At 39.4% G+C, this 23,090-nt stretch overlaps 1 protein-coding gene across 1 annotated transcript in view; it reads right to left on the reverse strand.

Annotated features, from left to right (window-relative positions):
* The window catches only part of CFAP47 (cilia and flagella associated protein 47), a 649,074-nt gene that overhangs the window by 382,471 nt on the left and 243,513 nt on the right, over positions 1-23,090 (reverse strand). The window contains exons 40-42 of the mRNA XM_084621504.1: positions 19,332-19,418; positions 7,137-7,219; positions 4,327-4,472 (exon numbers count right to left, since the gene is read on the reverse strand). Coding sequence (XP_084477630.1) covers positions 4,327-4,472; positions 7,137-7,219; positions 19,332-19,418 — 316 coding nt within the window. The remainder of the gene's footprint in view (positions 1-4,326; positions 4,473-7,136; positions 7,220-19,331; positions 19,419-23,090) is intronic.

A 23,090-nucleotide genomic window follows, 5' to 3' on the forward strand; every position in this document is an offset into this window, starting at 1 on the left:
TTGTGACGCTTGTAGAACAGGTGCTAGCTCATGCCAAAGGCCCAGGGCCTCACTGAACACCGACAGATGCATAGCTGGAAACCAGTCTGGCTTCCCTATGGGTTAGCATAGTTAAAATAGATATTAGTGCCATAAGAGTATGTTTAGTATTTAGACTTAAAGGAATGCTTGTAGGATGCTGCATGTATTAATCTACTTCTAATACCTCCATGTCATGGTATAAACTTATACTGAGTGTTGCACTGTAAACCTTTGTAATTGTAAAAAGAAAAGGAGTACTTGTGGCATCTTAGAGACTAACAAATTTATCTGAGCATAAGGTTTTGTGAGCTACAGCTCACTTCATCGGATGCTGTAGCTCACGAAAGCTTATGCTCAAATAAATGTGTTAGTCTCTAAGGTGCCACAAGTCCTCCTTTTCTTTTTGCAGATACAGACTAACATGGCTGCTACTCTGAAACCTTTGTAATTGTGTAACTCACCAAACAGGAAAAGAAGCAATAATTAAGGTAAAGTGCTCATCCTTCAATACAAGACAGCCCATTGAAGGCAACTGAGGCGTTGTGTAGCACCAAAGTACAGAGACCTTGTTGACTGCATTCCTTGCTGCCTCCAGGAAGGAGAGGCCTACTTATGAACTCATCCCATCATCTTTTATTCTGGGGTGAAGGGTGATAAAAATCCCTGACAAGGAGGAACTTGGTCTCTTTATGCTGTCTGGACTCTGAGGGGCAAAGATTCCTAAACATAAGCAAGAGATCCTCATTCTGCTTGTCATGGGTCAGCCCTAAAGGACATATAGAGCTGCTTATTATAGAAGTGTACATTACCTTTTTAAATCTAAGACTGCCATTCATTTTTGTGTGTATGTTTCCGGTTTTAACCTTGTAAATGTCTCTCTCATTTCATTTCTTAGTTAATAAATGTTTAGTTACTTTATTTCAGGACTGGCTATTAGGTCTTGTCTTTGGTTTGAGATCTGAGTACAACTGACGAGGGGTAAGTGATAGATCCTTTGAGACTGAGAAGAACCTGAACATTGTTGTGATTTTTGATGTAAAGTGACCATCTATCTCATAGTTCAGCCTGCCTGGGTGGCAAGATACACTGGAATGCCCAAAGGGACTATCTGTGACTCCACGGTAAGACTGTTGTAGTGCTTTAGGAGTTCACACTTGTTACTGGGTTGGTGAAATATAATTACAGAACATACAACCAGTTTAGAGTTCCTGCCCCGCTTTTCGACAATCTGCAGTCTGCCCTGAAGTTGGCACTCTGGGTCGTGAGCCACTCCAGACAGCGTGACGGGGTAACAGTACATGTTCAACATAGAATTTCAGGACAGTTAAGCTTCCATCTACTACCCCACCAATGTCTCACACGCTTAATGTAAAGGAATGCCCCCCATAGGGGAGGAGACTAGTTTAGTTTCCATGGTCATTCAAAATTTGACTGATCTGATAAGGCTGCCAAGCAGTGTCAGCTGTGGTACTGATTGTTAATGGTTTAAATAATAAGAAGGGCTATCAATTAATTGCAGTTAACTCACGCAATTAACGCAAAAAAATGAATCACGATTTAAAAAATTAATAGTGATTAATCACAGTTTTAATCGCACTGTTAAGCAATAGAATAGCAATTGAAATTTATTAACTATTTTTGGATTTTTTTCTACATTTTCAAATATATTGATATAAACTACAACACAGAATACAAAGTGTACAGTGCTCACTTTATATTATTATTTTATTACAAATATTTGCACTGTAAAAATAAGAGTATTTTTCAATTCACCTCATACAAGTACTGTAGTGCAATCTCTTTATCATGAAAGTGCAACTTACAAATGTAGATTTTTTTTTGTTACATAACTGCATTCAAAAACAAAACAATGTAAAACTTTAGAGCCTACAAGTCCACTCAGTCCTACTTCTTATTCAGCCAATCGCTAAGACAAACAAGTTTGTTTATATTTATGGGAGATAATGCTGCCGGCTTCTTATTTACAATGTCAACTGAAAGTAAGAACAGGTGTTCGCATGGCACTTACGTGCCAAACATCCGTATGCCCTTTCATGCTTTTGGCTACCATTCCAGAGAACATGCTTCCATGCTGATGAAGCTCGTTAAAGAAATAACGTGTCAATTAAATTTTTACTGAACTCCTTGTGGGAGAACAGTATGTCTCCTTCTCTGTTTTACCTGCATTCTGCCATGTATTTCATATTATAGCAGTCTCGAATGATGACTCAGCACATGTTGTTCATTTTAAGAACACTCTCACTGCAGATTTGACAGAACACAAAGAAGGTACCAATGTGAGATTTCTATAGCACTCAATCCAAGGTTTAAGAATCTGAAATGACTTCCAAAATCTGAGAGGGCCAAGGTGTGGAGCATGCTTTCAGAAGTTTTAAAAAAGCAACACTCCGATGCAGGAACTACAGAATCTGAACCATCAAAAAATAAAATCAGCCTTCTGTATGGTGACCATATTTCCCCACGCTGAATACAGGACACATGATAAAATTACTCGTATTCAAGCGAGTTCAATGGCAATCAGTCAGAACTATGCAGTACAAATATTCAAATTAATATCAAGTTGACTGAGCCCCTGTTAAAAAGAAATACTGCATAGTTGGTTTCTTTTTATTTTTCTTCTTATCTTTTAGGCTTTAGGGTTCACCTAGAGAGAGATCTCACACACACACACACTCCCGTACACCTCTCTCACACAGAGGGGGTGGCCAACTGACCCAACTGGCGCACACTGTTCCTGGCTGGGCCCCGATGACAGACCCACCTCTCCTGCAACCTGGCACTGCGTCTTCCTGAGGCAACATGTGGCAGGGCCACACAGGGTATGGGGCACAGGCACGAAGGGGTTAAGCCCTAAGGATGACATTGTGCACCAGGAACCAGGAAACCTGACTGCAGGGGCTTCAGCTGCCTCAGACCCTGGCCAGAGAGGTGGTTCAGCAGGGGAGAGTGCCTAGGAACAGAGCAGCCCGCGCTCCTGGGGGTAGGACCCAGGACAGTGAGGGAGGGAGGCAAAGAGGGTGCTAAGCCCCTGTCCTGGGGGCTGCTGTGCAGTCTGCAGGTTTGGAGCAGGAACATGATGGAAATTGTCCCTCCCCCCACCACCCTGCTCTGAGTTTAGCTGAGGGGCGGACAGGCTCCCTCGTGCCAGCACGATGTGGGGCTTTGGCACATGCAGGGCTCGGCTCCTGGCCAGTGCCCTGGGCCAGAGGGTCTTGGGCTTTCCCGGGGAACCAGCCCAGCCACAGGCAGTGGGGGAAGGAAGGAGCCTGCTGGCCAGGCTGTTCTCTGCACAGCACCCTGCCAGTGGGGAGGATATGGAAGGGCAGCGGGGCTGGAGGGGGTGAAGGAGCAAAGCAGGGAGAGGAGAGCGAGAGAAGGAGCACGTAAAGGGCCAGTGGGTGGGCAGCACAGGCGACGCGTAACTGGCCGCTGCCTGGCACCTTCCCGCACTCACCAGCCACCGCAGCTCACAGCATGCAGCCAGTGCCGTCAGGAAACGGAACGGGGGGCCGGGGCCCTGCTGGCCAAGAGCCGGCATGCAGCGAGGGCTGCAATGACGGAGCAGCAGGGGGAACGGCTGTGCTGCAGCTTTGGCCCACCACCAGCCTTGAACACCCATCCCCATCATCGGTCACTGGACCCCCTACTCACCATTGGTGGGTGGGCGGCTGGCGAGCAGGGTTCTGACCACCAGTACTGATGGGGGGGGGGGTGTAGACAGATAATATGGGACAATTTGCCTGTTTTTCAAGAAAAAGTCAGGACACCTGCATGAGGGCTTAAAAAAGGGACGTCTGGTCACCCTACTTATCATAAGCCAAACAGACATCAGCTGGTAATAAATTTTGTGTTGCTACTCATCTAACAAACTTAAACCAATGATCTACAGGTGACATGAGGCATATCCTGTCAATGTCCAACTCCCATAGCTATCCACTCCACTCAGAAATAAAATGTTAATATATTGAAAAAAATGCTACCATTAATGTCAAAATAAATAGCTAAATATTCAAATCTCAATGCCTAAACTGCAGCAGCAAAGTATTATGTACACAAGCAAACTCATATTCATGGATATAACTTGTAATTATTACCCACAACAGCATATGTACAACTCCCAATTTTGTACATGTAGTTACCCATTTTGCACAAACAAACTGAGGCATGCACTTGGCAGGCACAGCTTAGCGGCAAAGTTTTACAAATGTTGTCATACCTGTTGTATATATCATTAACAACAGGAACATGCTCCAGACACTGACCGCGCACACTTCCTGTTCTTACCAGGTCACTGACCAGAATGATGGTGCAGTAGCGCTTTCCCAGATTAAAAGGAAGGAAGTAAAGATCCAGGTTTGCAGAATTTCTCTCTTCCAAGTACAGTGTGCACACTGGACTGAAGAACTCTCGTAGGTGATTGAATCGATTAACTGCCAAAATATGATTTAAGGGTTGTTTATACCTAGTAACAAAGCTGGTAAAGGCTAAGGTAGCTGTTCCAATATAAAAACCTAGCAAGCTACAATAGCATGCCCTAGGAACTAGTATTTAAGGCGCTCTCAAATCACAAAAACAGTAAAACTGCATGCTATACAAAAGGCATAAACAAATTATGCTAATTCATTCCTTTCATACTTGCCAAGCCTATGCATACAAATGCATACACAGCTTTTAGCTGCACAGCTCAGAAAGAGCAAGACTATGTTGGATAAACTACCAGTCTATAGTCACAAAAAATAAAATCTTCAGAGAAGTACAGTAGATATGTAAATTACTCCTGCTAGAGGCAAAAGTACTGCTTTATACTTTTTTAAACTAATAAGATTGCTCCCTCACCGAGATTAGCTGCATGAGAATATTAAACTGGGAAATCCTCAAGCACGCACAAAAATAAAAATTTGCATGTTTGCTTTTGATGGACAGCATTTTAAGTACGTTGAAGACTATGATGACAACATATTACACATTACATTGTGTATTGTAATTTTTGCATTTTCAAAAATAACACAAATGATTAGATGGTCTTTCAATACTTGACACAAATGAAGTTTTTTACCCAGCTAGCAGTGATTTCATTAATCAGGTCTATAACACTCAATTAATGCTCCATTCTGAGTGTTTTCCTTATTCCTGTTTCATAATGGCAATATTTATCGTATATTCAGTGCTCTTCAGGTGGTTCAAGTGTTTTAAAAGACTACCTGAAAAGAATGTTGAACAATTCAGGCAAGGATGTCAACAAGACTGCTTTGGATACCTGTCATATTTCAGACTCGGTGGCATCTCAGCCTCAACAACTACAAAAGACTGAACTTAATCATCTCCTCCATGAGACACTCCCTTATATGTTGGATGTGAGGGGTGAATCGGACCCAGCCAAGTACCCTTAAAGTCTCTTTAGCCCAGAAAATTTAAACATTTAACATGCTGATCTGATGCACACATTCTGGACATAAAGAATGCTGTAAAGTCCAATTTTCATTCAAGCTTAGCCACCTCAACCCTCCAGGGCAATGAACTGATTAGAGGCCAGATGTGAAAATGGAGCTAAAACAAATGGCTCAGAGATAGCATTGATACACGTGGTGACAGCTCATTTAGAAACAAATCAGTATTGAAAGCTGACCTCTAGAAAAAAGTGGCTGATACAAGAAACCAAAATCAAAACAGAAACCACACATGCATCACTTTTTTCCCATAATAACAATGCAAATAAAACAATCTCACTATTCTAAAGTTAGGCCCAATAACCAATGTAGTGCTGCAAATGAAGACCTGTCACTTCCAAAGTCCTTTTTTGCACTTATACCAAACACTCCAATAGTTGAGTGGGCACTTTACAGTCCTAATAGCTACCGCTTTTTAGATGACTCTGAGATAGCAGTGCATCTTGAAAGGCGAATGCTCAGTGATGTGCTGGAGGGAGCTCTCAAGGATTATACTGAGAGGAAGGTTAGGCTGATTTCCCAGATTCTGATAGCGCCCTCTTTCTGTCAGGATACTGCAAAATTATCCTTGATATAAATTACTTAATCTTGGGGGCTCATATAATATTTCTGAAGAGCAATTACACACATGCACGCACAAAACATATTTTGCATCAATTAGCAGGTATTTTCAGAAAATTCTGCAGAGGATACACCTAGCTACTCAATACAAGGTCTTTACCCTTTAACCCATGGGTTTTCAATCTGGAGGTTGCAATCAGGCATAAGGAGATTGCAACTCCCTCTTCCTTACCATATTCCTAAATGGATAGGGAGTCTGAGATGAGAGAGACAATATCAAATCGTAAGGGGCAGAAAAATGTTAAGAACCATTGCTGTAATCCCTTCCTTCCAATTATACGAACTGACCACAGTGCTATATTATCAATATACTCAGTATAGCTTTCAAAGACCAAATATAAACATTTCCATGTAATACAGAGAACATTACTATACAGAAGCCATATCCCAAAATGTAGTGTAACATACAGTGGCTATAAAGACAACCTAGGTATTTCAGAATTATTCTGGTACTAGTAGTACTGATATAGCAAGTCTCAGTTTTCCATAGGGCCATGTGTAAATGCAATACTATTTTGCTCAAGTATGCAGCAAACTTCAAGGAACTGCCCTGCAGATTTTGTGCAACTGAACTTTCTTGAAGGTATCTACCTATGCCAGCGCCATAACTCCCAATGAATAAATCTTGACATAACTCTTGACTGAAAACTATTAGGGAATGAAAGTGAAAAATCTATGGACAATCATTCTTAAATAATTCTTTCACATCCAACACTGATAAACTGGAGGGGTCTCAGAGGAGCCCCTGGTTAGAAGAGCCAGTCTTTGAGCCCTGTAAAGGAGAATCCCAGCTTTCTTTCTTTTTTTAATAAATTCTTTAGTCGTAAAATGTACTAATAAACCTGCACTATCTAAATGTAAAACATCTGCAGACAATAAATCTGTAATATGAATATCTATTATTGTATATATTTTAACATTTAAAGATTCTGTTAAATCACATTTGTTCCCCATGTACTCCAAAAGTCATTAGTTAAAACAAACTGTTGCAGAAAAATGAAAGGCGTCCATTTTAGAAGTACTTACAGCCATTTGAGTTGTTCTCTTTGTGATACAGTACATCTTCACTTACCACATCAGTTGTACTATTCAGTACATTACTTTCAGAACTAGTGAAAGAGAGAAAAAGCAATATGCTAACTGAGCTGTAATTTATAATATTAAATAAAATGGTCTCTTCACATTCCAGACATATAGGAATGCAAATGACTGCCAAAATCCGACAAATATGGTTTTAAAAAAAAGTTATTTGGCATAATCTACCCGTAGAAGATACTGAATTTTATTTTGTTCTAAATTTATTGTTACTTCTACCTCCAAAAACAGTTACATTCCTTCTTCAATTCATCTGCATGTTGTTCTTTTTCAAACTAAACAGATAAGCAAACTCCACATATAAAAGAAGCAGGTTACAAGTGATTGGCAAATCAGCCCTGAGAGTGTATGCCCAGTAACAATTTTGAGATCATATGAATAAATGTAGTCCCAGTTCTCTTTTCCCCCCAATCTTCATATTAGTACAAACCTATACGAATTCATTTAATTATAAATTCACCATGGACTTTCTTCCGGGGGGATTAAACAACATTTAATCCAAAAGTACCTTAATGTAACATTAAGACTGATATTTTGAAACTACAAAAGACCAGGACATTCAGGGTTACAGTTTCCACTTTCACAATAATTTTATATTTTGTGCATATACATTATGGCATGATAGTATGCGTAATGAAAATAATTTATTAGGCAAACATTTCACAAATATTGGGTTAACTATAGTATATAAAGGGATCAGACACATATGGGAGAGATATTTCAGGCACTAGCCTCAGACTCAGGAGAGGTGGGTTCAGTTTCCTGTTCAGATTTCAGAGTAGCAGCTGTGTTAGTCTGTATTCGCAAAAAGAAAAGGAATACTTGTGGCACCTTAGAGACTAACACATTTATTTGAGCATAAGCTTTCGTGAGCTACAGCTCACTTCATCAGCATCCGATGAAGTGAGCTATAGCTCACAAAAGCTTATGCTCAAATAAATTGGTTAGTCTCTAAGGTGCCACAAGTACTCCTTTCCTTTTTTGTTCTGACAGACTTACTGCTGTGTGACCTTTGGTAAGCTAGTTACCTTCCCTACCTCACAGCAGTAATCAGAGGATAAATACATTAAATGAAAGTGAAGCTCTCAAATACTACAGGTATGGAAACCATATAACTACCAAAGACAGAACATTCCCTGAAAAGTTTACTTCCATGCATCTAGGGTGACCAGACAGCAAGTGTGAATAATCTGGACAGAGGGTGGGGGATTATAAGCGCCTATATAAGACAAAGCCCCAAATATCTGGACTGTCCCTATGAAATCGGGACATCTGGTCACCGTGCATGCATCTGCAAGCATACCAACAGAAGCATGACTTGTAACAATGCAGACTGCACAATTTGAGATTATGATCTGGATCTTTCTTTAATCAAATGGACTTTTCAGTTTGTTTACCAACCAATATAAGTGCTTCACTAGTCAAATGGAGGTGTATTGACATGAACCATGTTTTGGGGAATTTTATGTTTGAGGGAGAAGGAAGAAAATTGAAAAATCTTTTAAGGCATTTTTGAGATTCTTCATCAAATTGTTTTTATTTTCACTAGAGAACTTAAAAATGTTATTAATGTTGAGCATTGCTGAAACCCCTACCCAATCATAATAAATCCTGCTTTTTTGTGTTTTTACTTGAGCACTTGGGTTGAAGACGGTAAAGGTAATAAACTACACCAAATTATACAGTAGATATATAAGATTTTTTATGTTTATGATCATTGGTAAGGATTTGGTTTCGATAGTTGTCAGGATGCTTATAACCTGGGATTGGTACTATTTAGAGTGTTAAATCGAAGTGAATAGAAATGAGTGAATTTGAGGCCAAATCCTGCCATTCTTGGGCACCCAAATCTCCCCTGAGTAAGGACTGAAGGATTTGACCTGAAATCCACTTTTTTTCAAATTTACTTTAACATACAGTACTAAGCAATACCAATCCCGGGTTTTGGGTGACCTGACTTCAGTCAATGGGAGACATGTCTGAATAACGACTCCCGGAATGACCCTATGGGATAAATAATTTCCAATAGCAGGGCTTGTGGTAATTCACAACTGAAGGATAAAATTAACTCTTCTTTATAACGTCCAAAACTGTAAGAGATGTTGGGATTATATGACTGGAGAGTCTCCTTTAGTTCAACATGTGGAACTAAAGTTTTAAATTTCAAAGGTTCCTGGTATCAGAGACAGCACTCATAGAATATCAGGGTTGGAAGGGACCTCAGGAGGTCATCTAGTCCAACCCCCTGCTCAAAGCAGGACCAATCCCCAATTAAATCATCCCAGCCAGGGCTTTGTCAAGCCTGACCTTAAAAACTTCAAAGGAAGGAGATTCCACCACGTCCCTAGGTAACGCATTCCAGTGTTTCATCACCCTCCTAGTGAAAAAGTTTTTCCTAATATCCAACCTAAACCTCCCCCGCTGCAACTTGAGACCATTACTCCTTGTCCTGAACTCTTCTACCACTGAGAATAGTCTAGAACCATCCTCTCTGGAACCACCTCTCAGGTAGCTGAAAGCAGCTATCAAATCCCCCCTCATTCTTCTCTTCTGCAGACTAAACAATCCCAGTTCCCTCAGCCTCTCCTCATAACTCATGTGTTCTAGACCCCTAATCATTTTTGTTGCCCTTCGCTGGACTCTCTCCAATTTATCCACATCCTTCTTGTAGTGTGGGGCCCAAAACTGGACACAGTACTCCAGATGAGGCCTCACCAATGTCGAATAGAGGGGGACGATCACGTCCCTCAATCTGCTCGCTATGCCCCTACTTATACATCCCAAAATGCCATTGGCCTTCTTGGCAACAAGGGCACACTGCTGACTCATATCCAGCTTCTCGTCCACTGTCACCCGTAGGTCCTTTTCCGCAGAAATGCTGCCTAGCCATTTGGTCCCTAGTCTGTAGCTGTGCATTGGGTTCTTCCGTCCTAAGTGCAGGACCCTGCACTTATCCTTATTGAACCTCATCAGATTTCTTTTGGCCCAATCCTCCAATTTGTCCTTGCAGTTGAAGAAATTTCAAATACAATTAATGCGTCATTTGGATTTTTACTTATTTAGGCCCAGATTCTGCACGGTATCTTCTACCGTAGAATGTACCACCTGTGCAAAGTTCCATTGATTTCAGTGGGAGTCTGCATATGTGCAGGAGTCTATGCTAGTGGATACCAATGATTGGGGCCTTAGTTACTTCTCACATTTTAAACTTCAATACACCTGAAATTTTATCTTGTCTCATTTATTCTTGTTAGGCTCCCTCCTCTCCACAGTGTCTATTGTTTTTAATGCTTGTTATTTAATTATAGAATTAGACATCACAAGTTGAACTGCACGCATTTTGTCATTTTCTCATGGATTTTTCTAATCCATGTTGAACAATAAATATATCACAATTCATAGGAAGTATGGAGGTAAAATATGTTTCTTGCCAATTTTGTTGTTTCAGGAAGAAAAAGAGGTTACTTACGAGTAACTGTAGTTTTTTTAGTAGATTGTAGATACAGATTCACACCCTTGGGTGTGCCCTGTGCCCTGTGCACCAGACACGGCCCTCTGTATTGCAGTGCCACCACTCACTATGCAAGCTCCTTCAAAGGAATGAGCGTTTAGACCCAAGTTTTTATAAGATGTCATACCCCAGAGTCCCTTCAGTGCCTTTCAACCAGCAAAACAATACACATTATTCATCTAAATGAAAACCAACCCAAAACCTGTTTATTGGCAACTTTATGTTCCAGGGAAAAGATGTGACCTTTTTCTAAACCCAATACATCATGGATTCAGTCTTGGCCTCATTGATGTCAATGGCATTTTTGTCACTGAATTCAATGGAGCCAGGATTTCACACCCTGGTTTTCACCCTTTGTCTCTAACTTGCTTTGGAATGTACAGATGACAAGTGCTACATAGTATTATTAATAACCTTTTCTTCTACATCCTAGAGAACTAGGAAATTTTACCAATGGGAAACATTATTCTACGACAACAAAATCCGTTCTTCATCTTTTCCGTGTGCAACATTTATAAAATTGTATTACTAATGTTAAGCCAAATTAAACATTAGAGGCCATTACAGTGGATGCACAAGTAGCTAAGGAGCACATATTCAGCAGTTTGTCCTCTTATTTGCTGCACTGGTTGTTATGGAAAGATCAGCATCCAATAATAATGCTTTATGTTTTAAACTTCATAGTCAGTCAGTCAACAGGGTGTGACCCAGGCAGAATTTGACCATGATATTTAAGTGTCAATTGTATAACGCCATTATTGAATAAGGAGTTTTTGGTGGCTGCATCACACATTATGAAAATTGCAATCTGCATGATGTGTAATGTGCTATTCAATCATTTGAATAATTGCTATTTAATCTGACATACTAGTACCTTAGAAATTATCTCAGAATCTTTCACTTGAACATAAACTAGTCAAAAACCATGTTTCCTGTCAATATTAATTAATGTGAACAATAAAAGACTTGCGCTGCTCTACCCACAAATTAGATAAATTCATCAATACAGAATAAATGGCATCTTCTAATCTGAAGTATTTGAAGCACATTCATGCATACTTCAAGATTTTTTTTTACATCGAACATGCATGCATTGTAATACATTTTCAATATGCTTAGATATGCTCACTGTGTCTGGGCTTAAAATCTGTCCCTCAAATTGGTGATGCATAAAATAGAACATACAATGGACTGGCTTTGCACACTTTTTCTCATTCATTATCGATGAACCGTCATCACTCATAAGTGGCAGATAAAATGTTTTCATCAATTATTTGCGTCAAACAATGAATGCAAAGATAACTTACTGCATATCCTTTCTTTCTCTCTTTCTCTAGTTACACAATTCTCAGTTTCCAAATTTGAATTTAAAAGATATTATATGCTTATATACCCCTTATATGCACCTGTATTATAAAGTAATGTTGTAGGGTATTACATTTAGTTATATACATTATATATTACATAGGAAATACAGACATTACTGTTGTAAAATGGATCTAACTTTATACAATTCCACTAACCAAGCCACAAGAGAAATGGGAAGGCTGCAATGCATGTATTGCTTAACAATATTAAGACTGACATTTTGAAACTACAAAAGACAGGACATTCCTTGGTCTGGGTTGTAATTTAGCCAGCTAACTCCTTACCTAGCTTTTCCTTCAGCTAGCCCCTTATTTTCTCAATTAATCCTCAAGCTAGGAGGATACAGCAAACAGTTTTCTCCTGGTAGTGTCTGTCTTATTATGAGGGAGGAAGCAGCATTTATGCTGGTCCCTTTCTCTCAGTTAATCCCAAATTGGTTTGGAAAGAGGGGAGTAATACCCTGCCCTTTCTTTAATGCTCCTGGCCCCAACCCTTAAAGATACAGGATCTTCTCCTAAGCATGTATGTGTGTGTATATACATAACCTTAAAGGGCTAAGCCATGATAGGATGGGCTGAACACTAGGCATCACAACCCTTAAGAGGGCAGACCATCCCATCACACTGGCCCCACGAGTTCTTGCCACTGAAGGAGCTCTTCCAACTACAACATCTGAATTCTCAGGTCTCTTTTACACTAAACCATTATTCAGTGGTTCAGGATTAGATTGTCTGAATATATCTCCTCTCCATTTATTCTCTGCCATCCTGTCCCACTCTGGCTGTTATCTGCCATAACTACTCTGGTACTCCTTATTACAATTACAGTGTTTTCTTTGTGGGACACATTTCCCTTACAATCTTAGGGTCACAAAATGAGTCAGCACTCTTGTGCTAGTTTTTGTTCCCAGTTCTGATTTCTGTCCATTTTTTTCCCCGCATGAAAACTGTCCATGCAGATAGAGACAATGGTTTCCATGGAAAACTAATAATAATTTGTTTTTTGCACCAGAATATTTTCGCCTTTAATATACATTGGATAGGGATTCCCTTAGCACTCTAGGTTCTGCCTACTTAGTTTCTTCTTCTGACAACTACCATCTAGAATATTCCCATTAGGAATCAACTTTACGATGCATGATTGTGAGTATGAGCCATAAGCCCCAACACACACACACACACACAAACACACGCGTTTTCAAATTTAAAAGGATTACTTTAGGTCCCTTACAAGGGTAGTTGGAAAATATGACTAGAATGGATCTTATATATGTTTTTGATTTCTGTACCTGACCTACTACAAAAGTGTACACAAATGTACTATACCAATTAACTGAAAAAAGCTGACCTGTGCACTTGTAGTCTGCAATTAAATGGGCAAAAAGATACATTTCTCAATGTTCACACTTTACTAGACAAGCATCTGCAATTCCATATAACCACTAATGTTATACCCGGTTCTATAGTGCTCTCAACATAGGTGTTCTTAACAGTGCAAATTCTATCTATAATAGAGGCACAGGTGACTATAAGGAAGTATTCTGCATGTTACTCAGCCAAAACATCTGTTAGGAGAATGCTTTTTAATTGGATGGTTGCAACTTTAATAATGTTTAATGGGGGCAGCGGTGTTAATCCACCCTGACCTCTCTCCCCCCACAAACACACCAAAAAAAACCCTAGATATTTACTTGGATCCAGTATAGTATTAAATGGCTTCCTTAACAAATAATCAATAATCAGGAGACCTAGCAGTTTCTCAAGAAGACAATATTAAAGTCACAACTATAAACTAACCCAAGGCAAAGTAAAGATAGAACAGTAAGAGGCCAATATGACATCAGGAGCTCTTTAATGACCTGAAAATGAAAAATGAATCCCACAAAAGGTAGAAATATGGACAAATTCCTAGGGAGATGTACAAAACAACAGCATAAGCATGTAAGGACAAAATCAGAAAGGCTAAGGCACAAAATAAGTTACTCCTAACAAGATAATAAGACGAGGTTCTTTAAATATATTAGGCACAAGACAAAAATGAAGGAAAAGATGTAGGTCTTCAACCTAGTGAAGAAGGAGAGCTAATCACGCAATCATAGAAATGCAAGGCTGGAAAGGACCTCAAGAAGTCATCAAGTCCAGTTCCCTGCACCAAAGCAAAACCAAATAAACTTAGACTATCCCTGACAGTTGTTTGTCTAACCTGTTCTTAAAACCTCCAATTCCACAATCTCCCTTGGAAGCATATTCCAGAGTTTAACTATGCTTATAGTTGGACAGCTTTTCCAAATATCTAACCTAAATCTCCCTTGCTGCAGATTAAGCCCATTAATTCTTTTCCGACCTTCAGTGGACATGGAGAATAATTGATCTTGGTCCTCTTTATAACAGCCCTTAACATATCTGAAGACTTATCAGGTCCCCTCTCAGTCTTCTTTTCTCAAGACTAAATATGCCCAGGTTTTTTTTTAACATTTCCTCATAGGTCAGGTTTTCTAAACCTTTGATCATTTTTGTTGCTCTCCTCTGGACTCTCCCCAATTTGTCTACATCTTTCTTAAAGTGTGGTGCCCAGAACTGGACACAGTATTCCAGTTTAGACCTCACCAGTGCCTAGTACACAAGGACAATCACCTCCCATGTCTTACACGCAACACCCCTGTTAATATACCCCATAATGATATTGGCCTTTTTTGCAACTACATCACACTGTTGACTCATATTCAATTTTTGATCCACTATAACTTCCAGATCCTTCTCAGCAGTACTGCCATCTAGCAAATTATTCCCCATCTTGGAGTTGTGCATTTGATTTTTTCCTTCCTTAGTGAAGTACTTTGTACTTGTCTTTATTGAATTTCATCTTGTTGATTTCAGACCAAGTCTCTAATTTGTCAAGGTTATTTTGAATTCTAATCCTGTCCTCCAAAGTGTGTGCTCCTAACAATGATGTCATCTGTAAACTTTGTAAGCATACTCTCCACTCCATTATACAAGTCATTAATGAAAATATTGCTTAGTACCAGATCAAGGACTAACCCCTGAGCAAACCCCACTAAATACATACTCCCAGTTTGACAGCGAACCATTGATAACTACTCTTTTAATATGGTCTTTCAACGAGTTGTGCACCCACCTTATGGTAATTTCATCTAAGCCACATTTCTCCAGTTTGCTTATGAGAATATTATGTAGAACTGTGTCAAAAGCCTTACTAAAAACCAAGATATATCACATCTATGGCATCCCCCCCATCCACTAGGCAAGTAACTCTGTTAAAGAAGGAAATTAAGTTGTTTTGACATTTGTTCTTGACAAATCCACGCTGGCTATTCCTTACAGCCCTATCATACTCCAGGTGCCTACAAACTGATTGTTTAATAATCTGTTCCAATATCCTCCCAGGTATCAAAGTTAGACTGATTGGTCTATAATTCCCAGGGTCCTCTTTGTTTTCCTTTTTAAAGATAGGTACTATGCTTGCCCTTCTCCAGTTCTCTGGGATAGCAACCATCCTCCATTAGTTCTTGAAGATAATCGCTAATGGTTCTGAGATTGCTTAAGCTAGTTCCTTAAGTCTCACAGGATGAATTTCATCAGGCCCCGCCAACTTGATTACATATAATTTATCTAAGTATTCTTTAATCTGTTCTTTCCCTATTTTGGCTTGCATTCCTTCCTTCTTGTTGTTAATATTAATTATATTGAGTATCTGGGCACCAGTAACTTTTCTAGTGAAGACTGAAGCAGAATAGGCATTTTTGATGTCATCACTTATTAGCTCTCCTTCCCCACAAGGTAAAGGACCTACACTTTTCTTCATCTTTCTCTTGCTCCTAAAGTATTTATAGAACTTCTTCTTCTTGTCTTATAAATCCCTTGTAAGGTACAACTCATTTTGTGGTTTAACCTTTCTGATTCCACTTCCATATGCTCATGCTATTCTTTTGCAGTCCTTCTTAGCAATCTGTGTTTCCACTTTCTGTAGGATTCCTTTTTGGTTTAAGTCCTATTTTGATCTTAGGTATATGAGAGGAAATTTGGCCCCAGTGATGTCAATGCCAAAACTCCCACTGACTTTAACAGAACCAAGATTTCACCCACAGTCATTAATCACAGCTTATTTGGTAAAATTAGATGTTGTGCACACATGTCTACATTTACTGACATATTTTATAAAGACAACCTTTCTAGCAAATTCTATATATTCTTCCTGTAACCCCGAGAAACAATTACATTTCTTGTCATTTTATCTGCTTTGTACTACTTTATCCTCTCCTTCTGTTGTTCACAAATAATACCCATTGTTTTTAAGGGGAGTTAAACTTGCACAGTTAAGTTTATTGAATGGACTTTCTTTTATTTTATAGCAAGCCCAAGTAAGAGTGTATTGATACTGGAAAAGGATGTGGTAATGTATCTCAAGGAATTACTGTGAATACATTTTTAGCTCTAGTCTCAAATTTAATAGTATCCAAATACAAAATCTTTCTCTCCTAGCAATAAATTTTGAAGAGCGAGCTCATACCATACAATTATTACATACTGAATTTGGTAGTTATAGGCTCTGGCTTAAAATAAGTTGTTAGTCTTGCTTGGTTAAAAAAGCATCCCAAACTTGTATCAAAATAGGCATGTAAAATCCTCTCAGTGTATTGCCCTTGAGATCCATTTTAACAGCTGTACTTGCAAGCAATTAAAAAATAAAAGGAAACTACCCTGTGGACTACCTGAAAATAAAATACTTTTTATTCTATACTTATGAATACAGATTTTCTTTTATATAAAAATACAGAAACCTATGTTTTTGATATACAGAATTTCACATCTTTCAGCATCACATCTTTGATACAGAAAGCAGAACTTATAATTTCCTAAACCATGGCAAAACTGCAGCAGAATCACTGTAAAGACAATAAGCTGCCTAAATGTTATGTGAGGAAATGACTGTTAAAATGGGGATATTAAAAGGAAACACTATGAAAACTTAAACCATACAATGTCTTTTTTCACTAGTAAGAGCAAATTACAAATTGTTACTCAATAGGATTTATTCAACTTTCCTAAGATACAAATACCACAGATATTCATTGCACTGATTTGAAGGGCTACAAAATTCTTTCTTTACGAGTATGATGTGACATGGTTGAGCAAAGGAGTTGCCAAAAAGTGATAGGTTCTTGACCCTTCTTGCCTGCAAATGCAAGGATGGGGCAAGTAAGATGTGTGCACAGTGCCTTACTGCTGCTCCAAAACAAAGAATTGTACACTCCCACCTACTGCCCACTGTCAACAACATGTGTATGTGTGGGAGGAGGTTAAGGGCCTAACTATACACCCATGCTAGCTGACCATATTCCTTTAGGGCCACAGAGAACCAACAGACATGATAGCTAGTTTCCAAGATCATGTCTGAACCCTGTTTTAGTTGGACAGAGGTGTGTTGGCAGGAGGAAGAAAAGTTGAAAAAAACATTCTGACTCCACTTTCTTTCACGTACACCCACACACGAAGCCAGAATTATTTTGCTCTTTATATGCATCACTGTGGTATACTGTAAAGTTGAAGAGTGGCCGGTAACATAGGCATATCTAAATCTACATAGCAGCTACTTCATCAGTAAACTTAGGAAGACAGAAGCAAGGGAATGTATTATTAATCAGAGAGATAGGGAATCCAAGGGAACAGTTTACTAACATACTTAGAAATACTGAACCATGTACTGGCAAAGAGCTCAGTACAAAATATTCACTAAAATCCCATGTCCTTGCAGGATATAGTCTATGATGCTCCCACAAAACTGTGGAACTTGTTATTGCCTTGGTTCACCAAAGCCCATTGTTTGTAGTTTACATTTTATTATCATAGAGAAACCTAGAATCATGAATATGTCTTATGAATAAATTAAATGAACCATGTACTGACAGGAAGTTAAATAATGATAGGCCTTCTGTATAGCTAGCTTCCATTATGTGTGAATGGGACATCTTACTGCTACGAATACTTAGAAAGCAAACTGAATAATTCAAAATATATTTCATTCTATGATTTTAAAAGTAATGTTCTTCAATTCAAGTGATTATTAAACCATAAATAATTCTAAATCTCTTGGCAAGCTAAGGGTATTGCTTCATAGGTATGTGGTCACTCCTCTGTTGGGCTAAGACAGTTATTTGTACAGAGTCCAAAAGTTTCAGTTCTCAAACCTCTTTTCTATCTTCTCCTTACTTGTATTCGTAATTATCAATCTTGGTGATACTCATCAGTCTCCCTCACACATACAATAACTTCTTCCTGTTCCACCTCTTTTGTCTTAACAAATAAACTTGTGGATATTTGTTTCACCTCCTGTCAGCTACAGATGGTGAAGACAGAAGTACTTCTTTTGGGCATGATCAGTATCCTTAAACATAGCACTTTCTTTCTTCAACATTCCTCCTTTACTCAGATTGTAACTTGTCTCTACCATCTACTCTAGGCCATTTTTACCACCATTGTCAACGTGACTTTGAACTCTGCTCCTCCTTCCATACCTTGTACATCAGAAAATCTGTCTACAGTCGCATAAGTAACAATGGCTGTGCACATAACTGCCTCACCTTAGATCTCTGCATTTGCATTCATCTTTTTTCATCTTCATTTTTGAAAATCCACAGACTATGGCCTCCTAAAGCTATAGGATTTAGAACTCTAGCATGTGCAGAATTTTGTCACCTGCCTCCCCACATGCTAAAAAAAATGTGAAGATCTCACCCCCTCCTGAAACATCTCCAGCCTATTCGGTTCAGGACCCAGTTCAATCCAAAAGAACTTTTCCTTGTTTTTAAGCCTCCAAATGAACTTAAAGAGTCACTAAGGCAGACTGGTTCCTCTCTCCACTTCCTCCACTCATTTAGCACCATTGTGCTCTCTGTCTTTTCACACATCACCACATTAGCTCTAATATTTACCTGCTCTGCTGTTTCTTCCTACCACTGAAGTCCACCTTTTCCCTCATCTCCCATACTCAACAAATTTTCATCTCTTCAGATCTTAACTTAAAATATATATATCTTTTTCCAATGCTTATGATGATATTCTTTCATTTATAAAATATCTTTTCATAAATGTTATATAATTTCTATCTTATGCCAAAATCACATTTTGCAATTCTTGAAAGTTTAGGGATACAGATTTATACAAGATGTTATGCCAATAAAGTTGTATTACACCACAATACACAATCAGTAACTGAATTTTAAAACCTACCTGTGTTTTTTACCCTGCTTTACCTGGCTGGCTTGATGCAATTGCTCAGGCATAGTTAAGTAAGTTGTAGATTCCACTAAAATGACTCTGAAAAAAAGCAAACATGCATTCTTACTGTACATATTATTTACAAAATGGAAGTTTATTACTTTATCTAAAAATCTGAAACAAAGTCCTGGTAAAGAAAATTATTACGGTCCCCACATTGGAAAACTTAAAAAGTACACTAAAATGTGCAAAAATGTAAGGGACAAGAAGTTTAGTTTTTTTCAAAATTATGACTCAAGTTTCAAATTCACAAGAATTCCAAGACACTTCTCAAAACATAAGCCACAATTAACTTCTTTGTAATTTAATAATAGGAAACCAATGGTTACTAACCTTTCTGTAACTAGAAAAGGAGGACTTGTGGCACCTTAGAGACTAACCAATTTATTAGAGCATAAGCTTTCGCTCTAATAAATTGGTTAGTCTCTAAGGTGCCACAAGTCCTCCTTTTCTTTTTGCGAATACAGACTAACACGGCTGTTACTCTGAAACCTTTCTGTAACTGTTATTCTTCAAGAGGTGTTGTGCATTTCCATTCCACTGTAGGTGCGTGCACTGGACACACACACACTCACCTAGAGTGGAATGGACAAGTGCAGTCACTCAGACAAGAACCTACTTGGAGCCACCTATTCAAGGAGCAAGTATATTATGAAAAACCAAAACTATTACTTTAGCAAGATCATAGGTCAATTTGGAGTCCTTACTGCAAATCGATGAAGAAATACTTTTCAAATGACATATGGCATAACCTTCAACACATCCTTAGTCATAGTAAAGAACATAAAAATCTGAACATTCAACAACGTCCCACAGCTTAATAGAACTCGGGTATTAACATTAAAATAGGAACTATTTTTTCCAAAAAATGTACATATCCAGAGACTAATTCCATACTGAACGAAATGAAACATCCAACTGTCTCTGCTCATCAATGTAACTTTCCAGTAACTATGAGTAAGGCGGTGAGTTGGTCACGGATTCCGTGACTTTCTGTGACTTCTGCAGCGGCTGGTGCTGGCTCAGGGGCTGTCCAAACCGGGCAGCCCCCTGGGCCAGCAGCAGCAGTTTGGTGTGTGGGAGGGGGTTCATGCCTAGAGGCAGGAGGCTCTTACCTCGCGGTGTGGGGGCTCCCACTGGCATAGTCCTACAGCTCCTAGGCTGCGGAAGGGCCTAAGTAGGTTCTTGTTTGAGTGACTTCACATGTCCCACTGGCTGTGGTTCCACCCCCAGTCTCTCCAGTACCTTAAGTAAACCCTTTCCCAGAGATCCAACCTTGTGGGTACTCTTTACTTTAGCGAGACAAGAATTATGCAGACCTAGACAAAACTAAAAATACCTATTTGCATTTCCCTGCTTCAATTTCCTCACTACTCAGACGTTATGTGGGCTTTCTGGGGTGTTCAGGATCCCCCTTACTGAACATGACTTCTCTGAATCATGAATCTGTCTCTTTCCTCTGCAGCCAGTTTCCTATCTGCTCTCCCTATAAAATGGCCAGCAAAAGAACCTCTCTTTTACAACTTCCTCTTTGGTGAGGTGACCCTCTGATCAGTTTAGTTAAGAGACTGAAGTCCCTTACCAGGTAATCGGTTGCTTAGTTACTTTTTCCCTGGAGTTCAAATTGAAAAATTGGTATGCCCTGGGTAGAGAAGCTCTTTGTTCAAAGGTCCACCATTTGAATGGATGATTATCGAAGTTTAATGACCCTCTATTGTTAGCCCTGTGCCAGGTACAAGAATTTCTCTTGTCACTTCCAGTGGGTTTTAGCTCTCAATATGGAGGCAACAGACAGCAGAGGAGGCAAACAAGCTCCACATTCAAACTAGGATTTGGAATCTGACACAGATACACAGAGCCTCCAATACCAACCAGAATTCCCCTAAGTAGTCACACTGACCATGACACATAATACTCCAAGTGAGTAAGGGTAGCAGAACCTGGATATATATTGATGCAGCTCCAGCTCTCCCTAAGGCTATGTCTACAGAGCCCTGCGGTTCAGTCTAGAGGGATGTGAATTGCAGCACACACTTAACTCCCCCATGTGGACCATGTGGGTGTGAACTAAAAGGTACATAGTTTACATTTATGTAGTTCTCCTTAAACAGAAATTCACACCATCACAGTCCAAACTGCGGGGCGATGTAGATAAGCCCTCAGCACAGGCACTTATAGAACTTGAGCCAACTTAAACAATACTCCACGTTGTAGTCTCAAATCATCATTTCACTGGCCTTCGGGAGTTTTGTCCTGATCAAACTTTCACTGTTCGTCTTTGATGAGCTAATATGACCCCTATCCATGCAAAGCATGTTTGACAATGTTTTAAACTTGGATGTGTAAAATTAGAGATGGAGTTAGGTACCCAAGTAAAAGAGGCCTGATGTGTTCATGGCTCTCAGTGAAGCCAAAGACAGTGGTGAACGATCAGCCCCTCTGAAAACCAGGCCATGTTTATCTACATGCCTAAAAAGGATTTAGACACCTAATTTTAGGCACCCTACCTTTGGGTGAGGTGCTTAAACTGTTCTTGCTTGTTTAAGAAGCTAATGCACCCTGCATTTGCTCATGATGCAAAGTTCAAATGCCCTTGCTGGAAAAACAATGAGGAGTCCTTGTGGCACCTTAGAGACTAAGATTTATTTGGGCATAAGCTTTCATGGGCTAAAACCCACTTCATCAGATGCATGGAATGGAAAATACAGTAGAGAGGTATAAATACAAAGCATATGAAAAGATGGGCGTTGCCTTACCAAGTAGGGGGTCAGTGCTAACGAGCCAATTCAATTAAGGTGGAAGTGGACTATTCTCAACAGTTCACAAGAAGGGGTGGAAATCACTTTTGTAGTGCTAATGAGGCCAATGTAAACAAAGTGGCCCATTTCAAACAGTTGACAAGAAGGTGTGAGTATCAGCAGCGGAATATTAGTTTTTGTAGTGACCCATCCTCTCCCAGTCTTTATTCAGGTCTAATTTGACGGTGTCCAGTTTGCAAATTAATTCCAGTTCTGCAATTTCTCATTGGAGTCTATGTTTGAAGTTTTGTTGTTGGAGAATTGCGACTTTTAAGTCTGTTACTGAGTGTCTAGGGAGATTGAAGTGTTCTCCTACTGGTTTTTGAATGTTATAATTCTTGATGTCAGATTTGTGCCCATTTATTCTTTTGCTTAGAGATTGCCCAGTTTGGCCAAAGTACATGGCAGAGGGGCACTGCTGGCACATGATGGCATATATCACATTGGTAGATGTGCAGGTGAACAAGCCTCTTGATGGTGTGGCTGATGTGGTTAGGCCCTATGATAGTGTCCCTTGAATAGATATGCGGACAGAGTTGGCACCGGGGTTTGTTGCAAGGTTTGGCCACAAAACTCCTCATTGTTTTTGCTGATACAGACTAACACGGCTACCACTCTGAAACCTGTTGGAAAAAGACAGTCTGACCAAATCTCTGGGAGTAGGTACTGATATTCTGTCTTCTTGAGGCATCACAGCACACTCTCAAGACAATGTCATGAAAGGAGGAGGATTGACATGACAGTCAACTCAGGTTTCCCCTCACCAAGTATATGGCCATCTCCAGGGTAGAAGAGAGATCTACAGCTCTCCTGGATGGTCAACTCAATTGGGAAGGTACTGGGTACACTGCTATTTGAACTTTAATACCTCCCTGAGAGAAGGCAGAGAGACATTGTTTTACATTGTTTTATT

The sequence above is a fragment of the Lepidochelys olivacea genome, assembly GCF_965140295.1.
Source record: "Lepidochelys olivacea isolate rLepOli2 genome assembly, chromosome: 1".
In the NCBI taxonomy this organism is placed as follows: domain Eukaryota; kingdom Metazoa; phylum Chordata; order Testudines; family Cheloniidae; genus Lepidochelys; species Lepidochelys olivacea.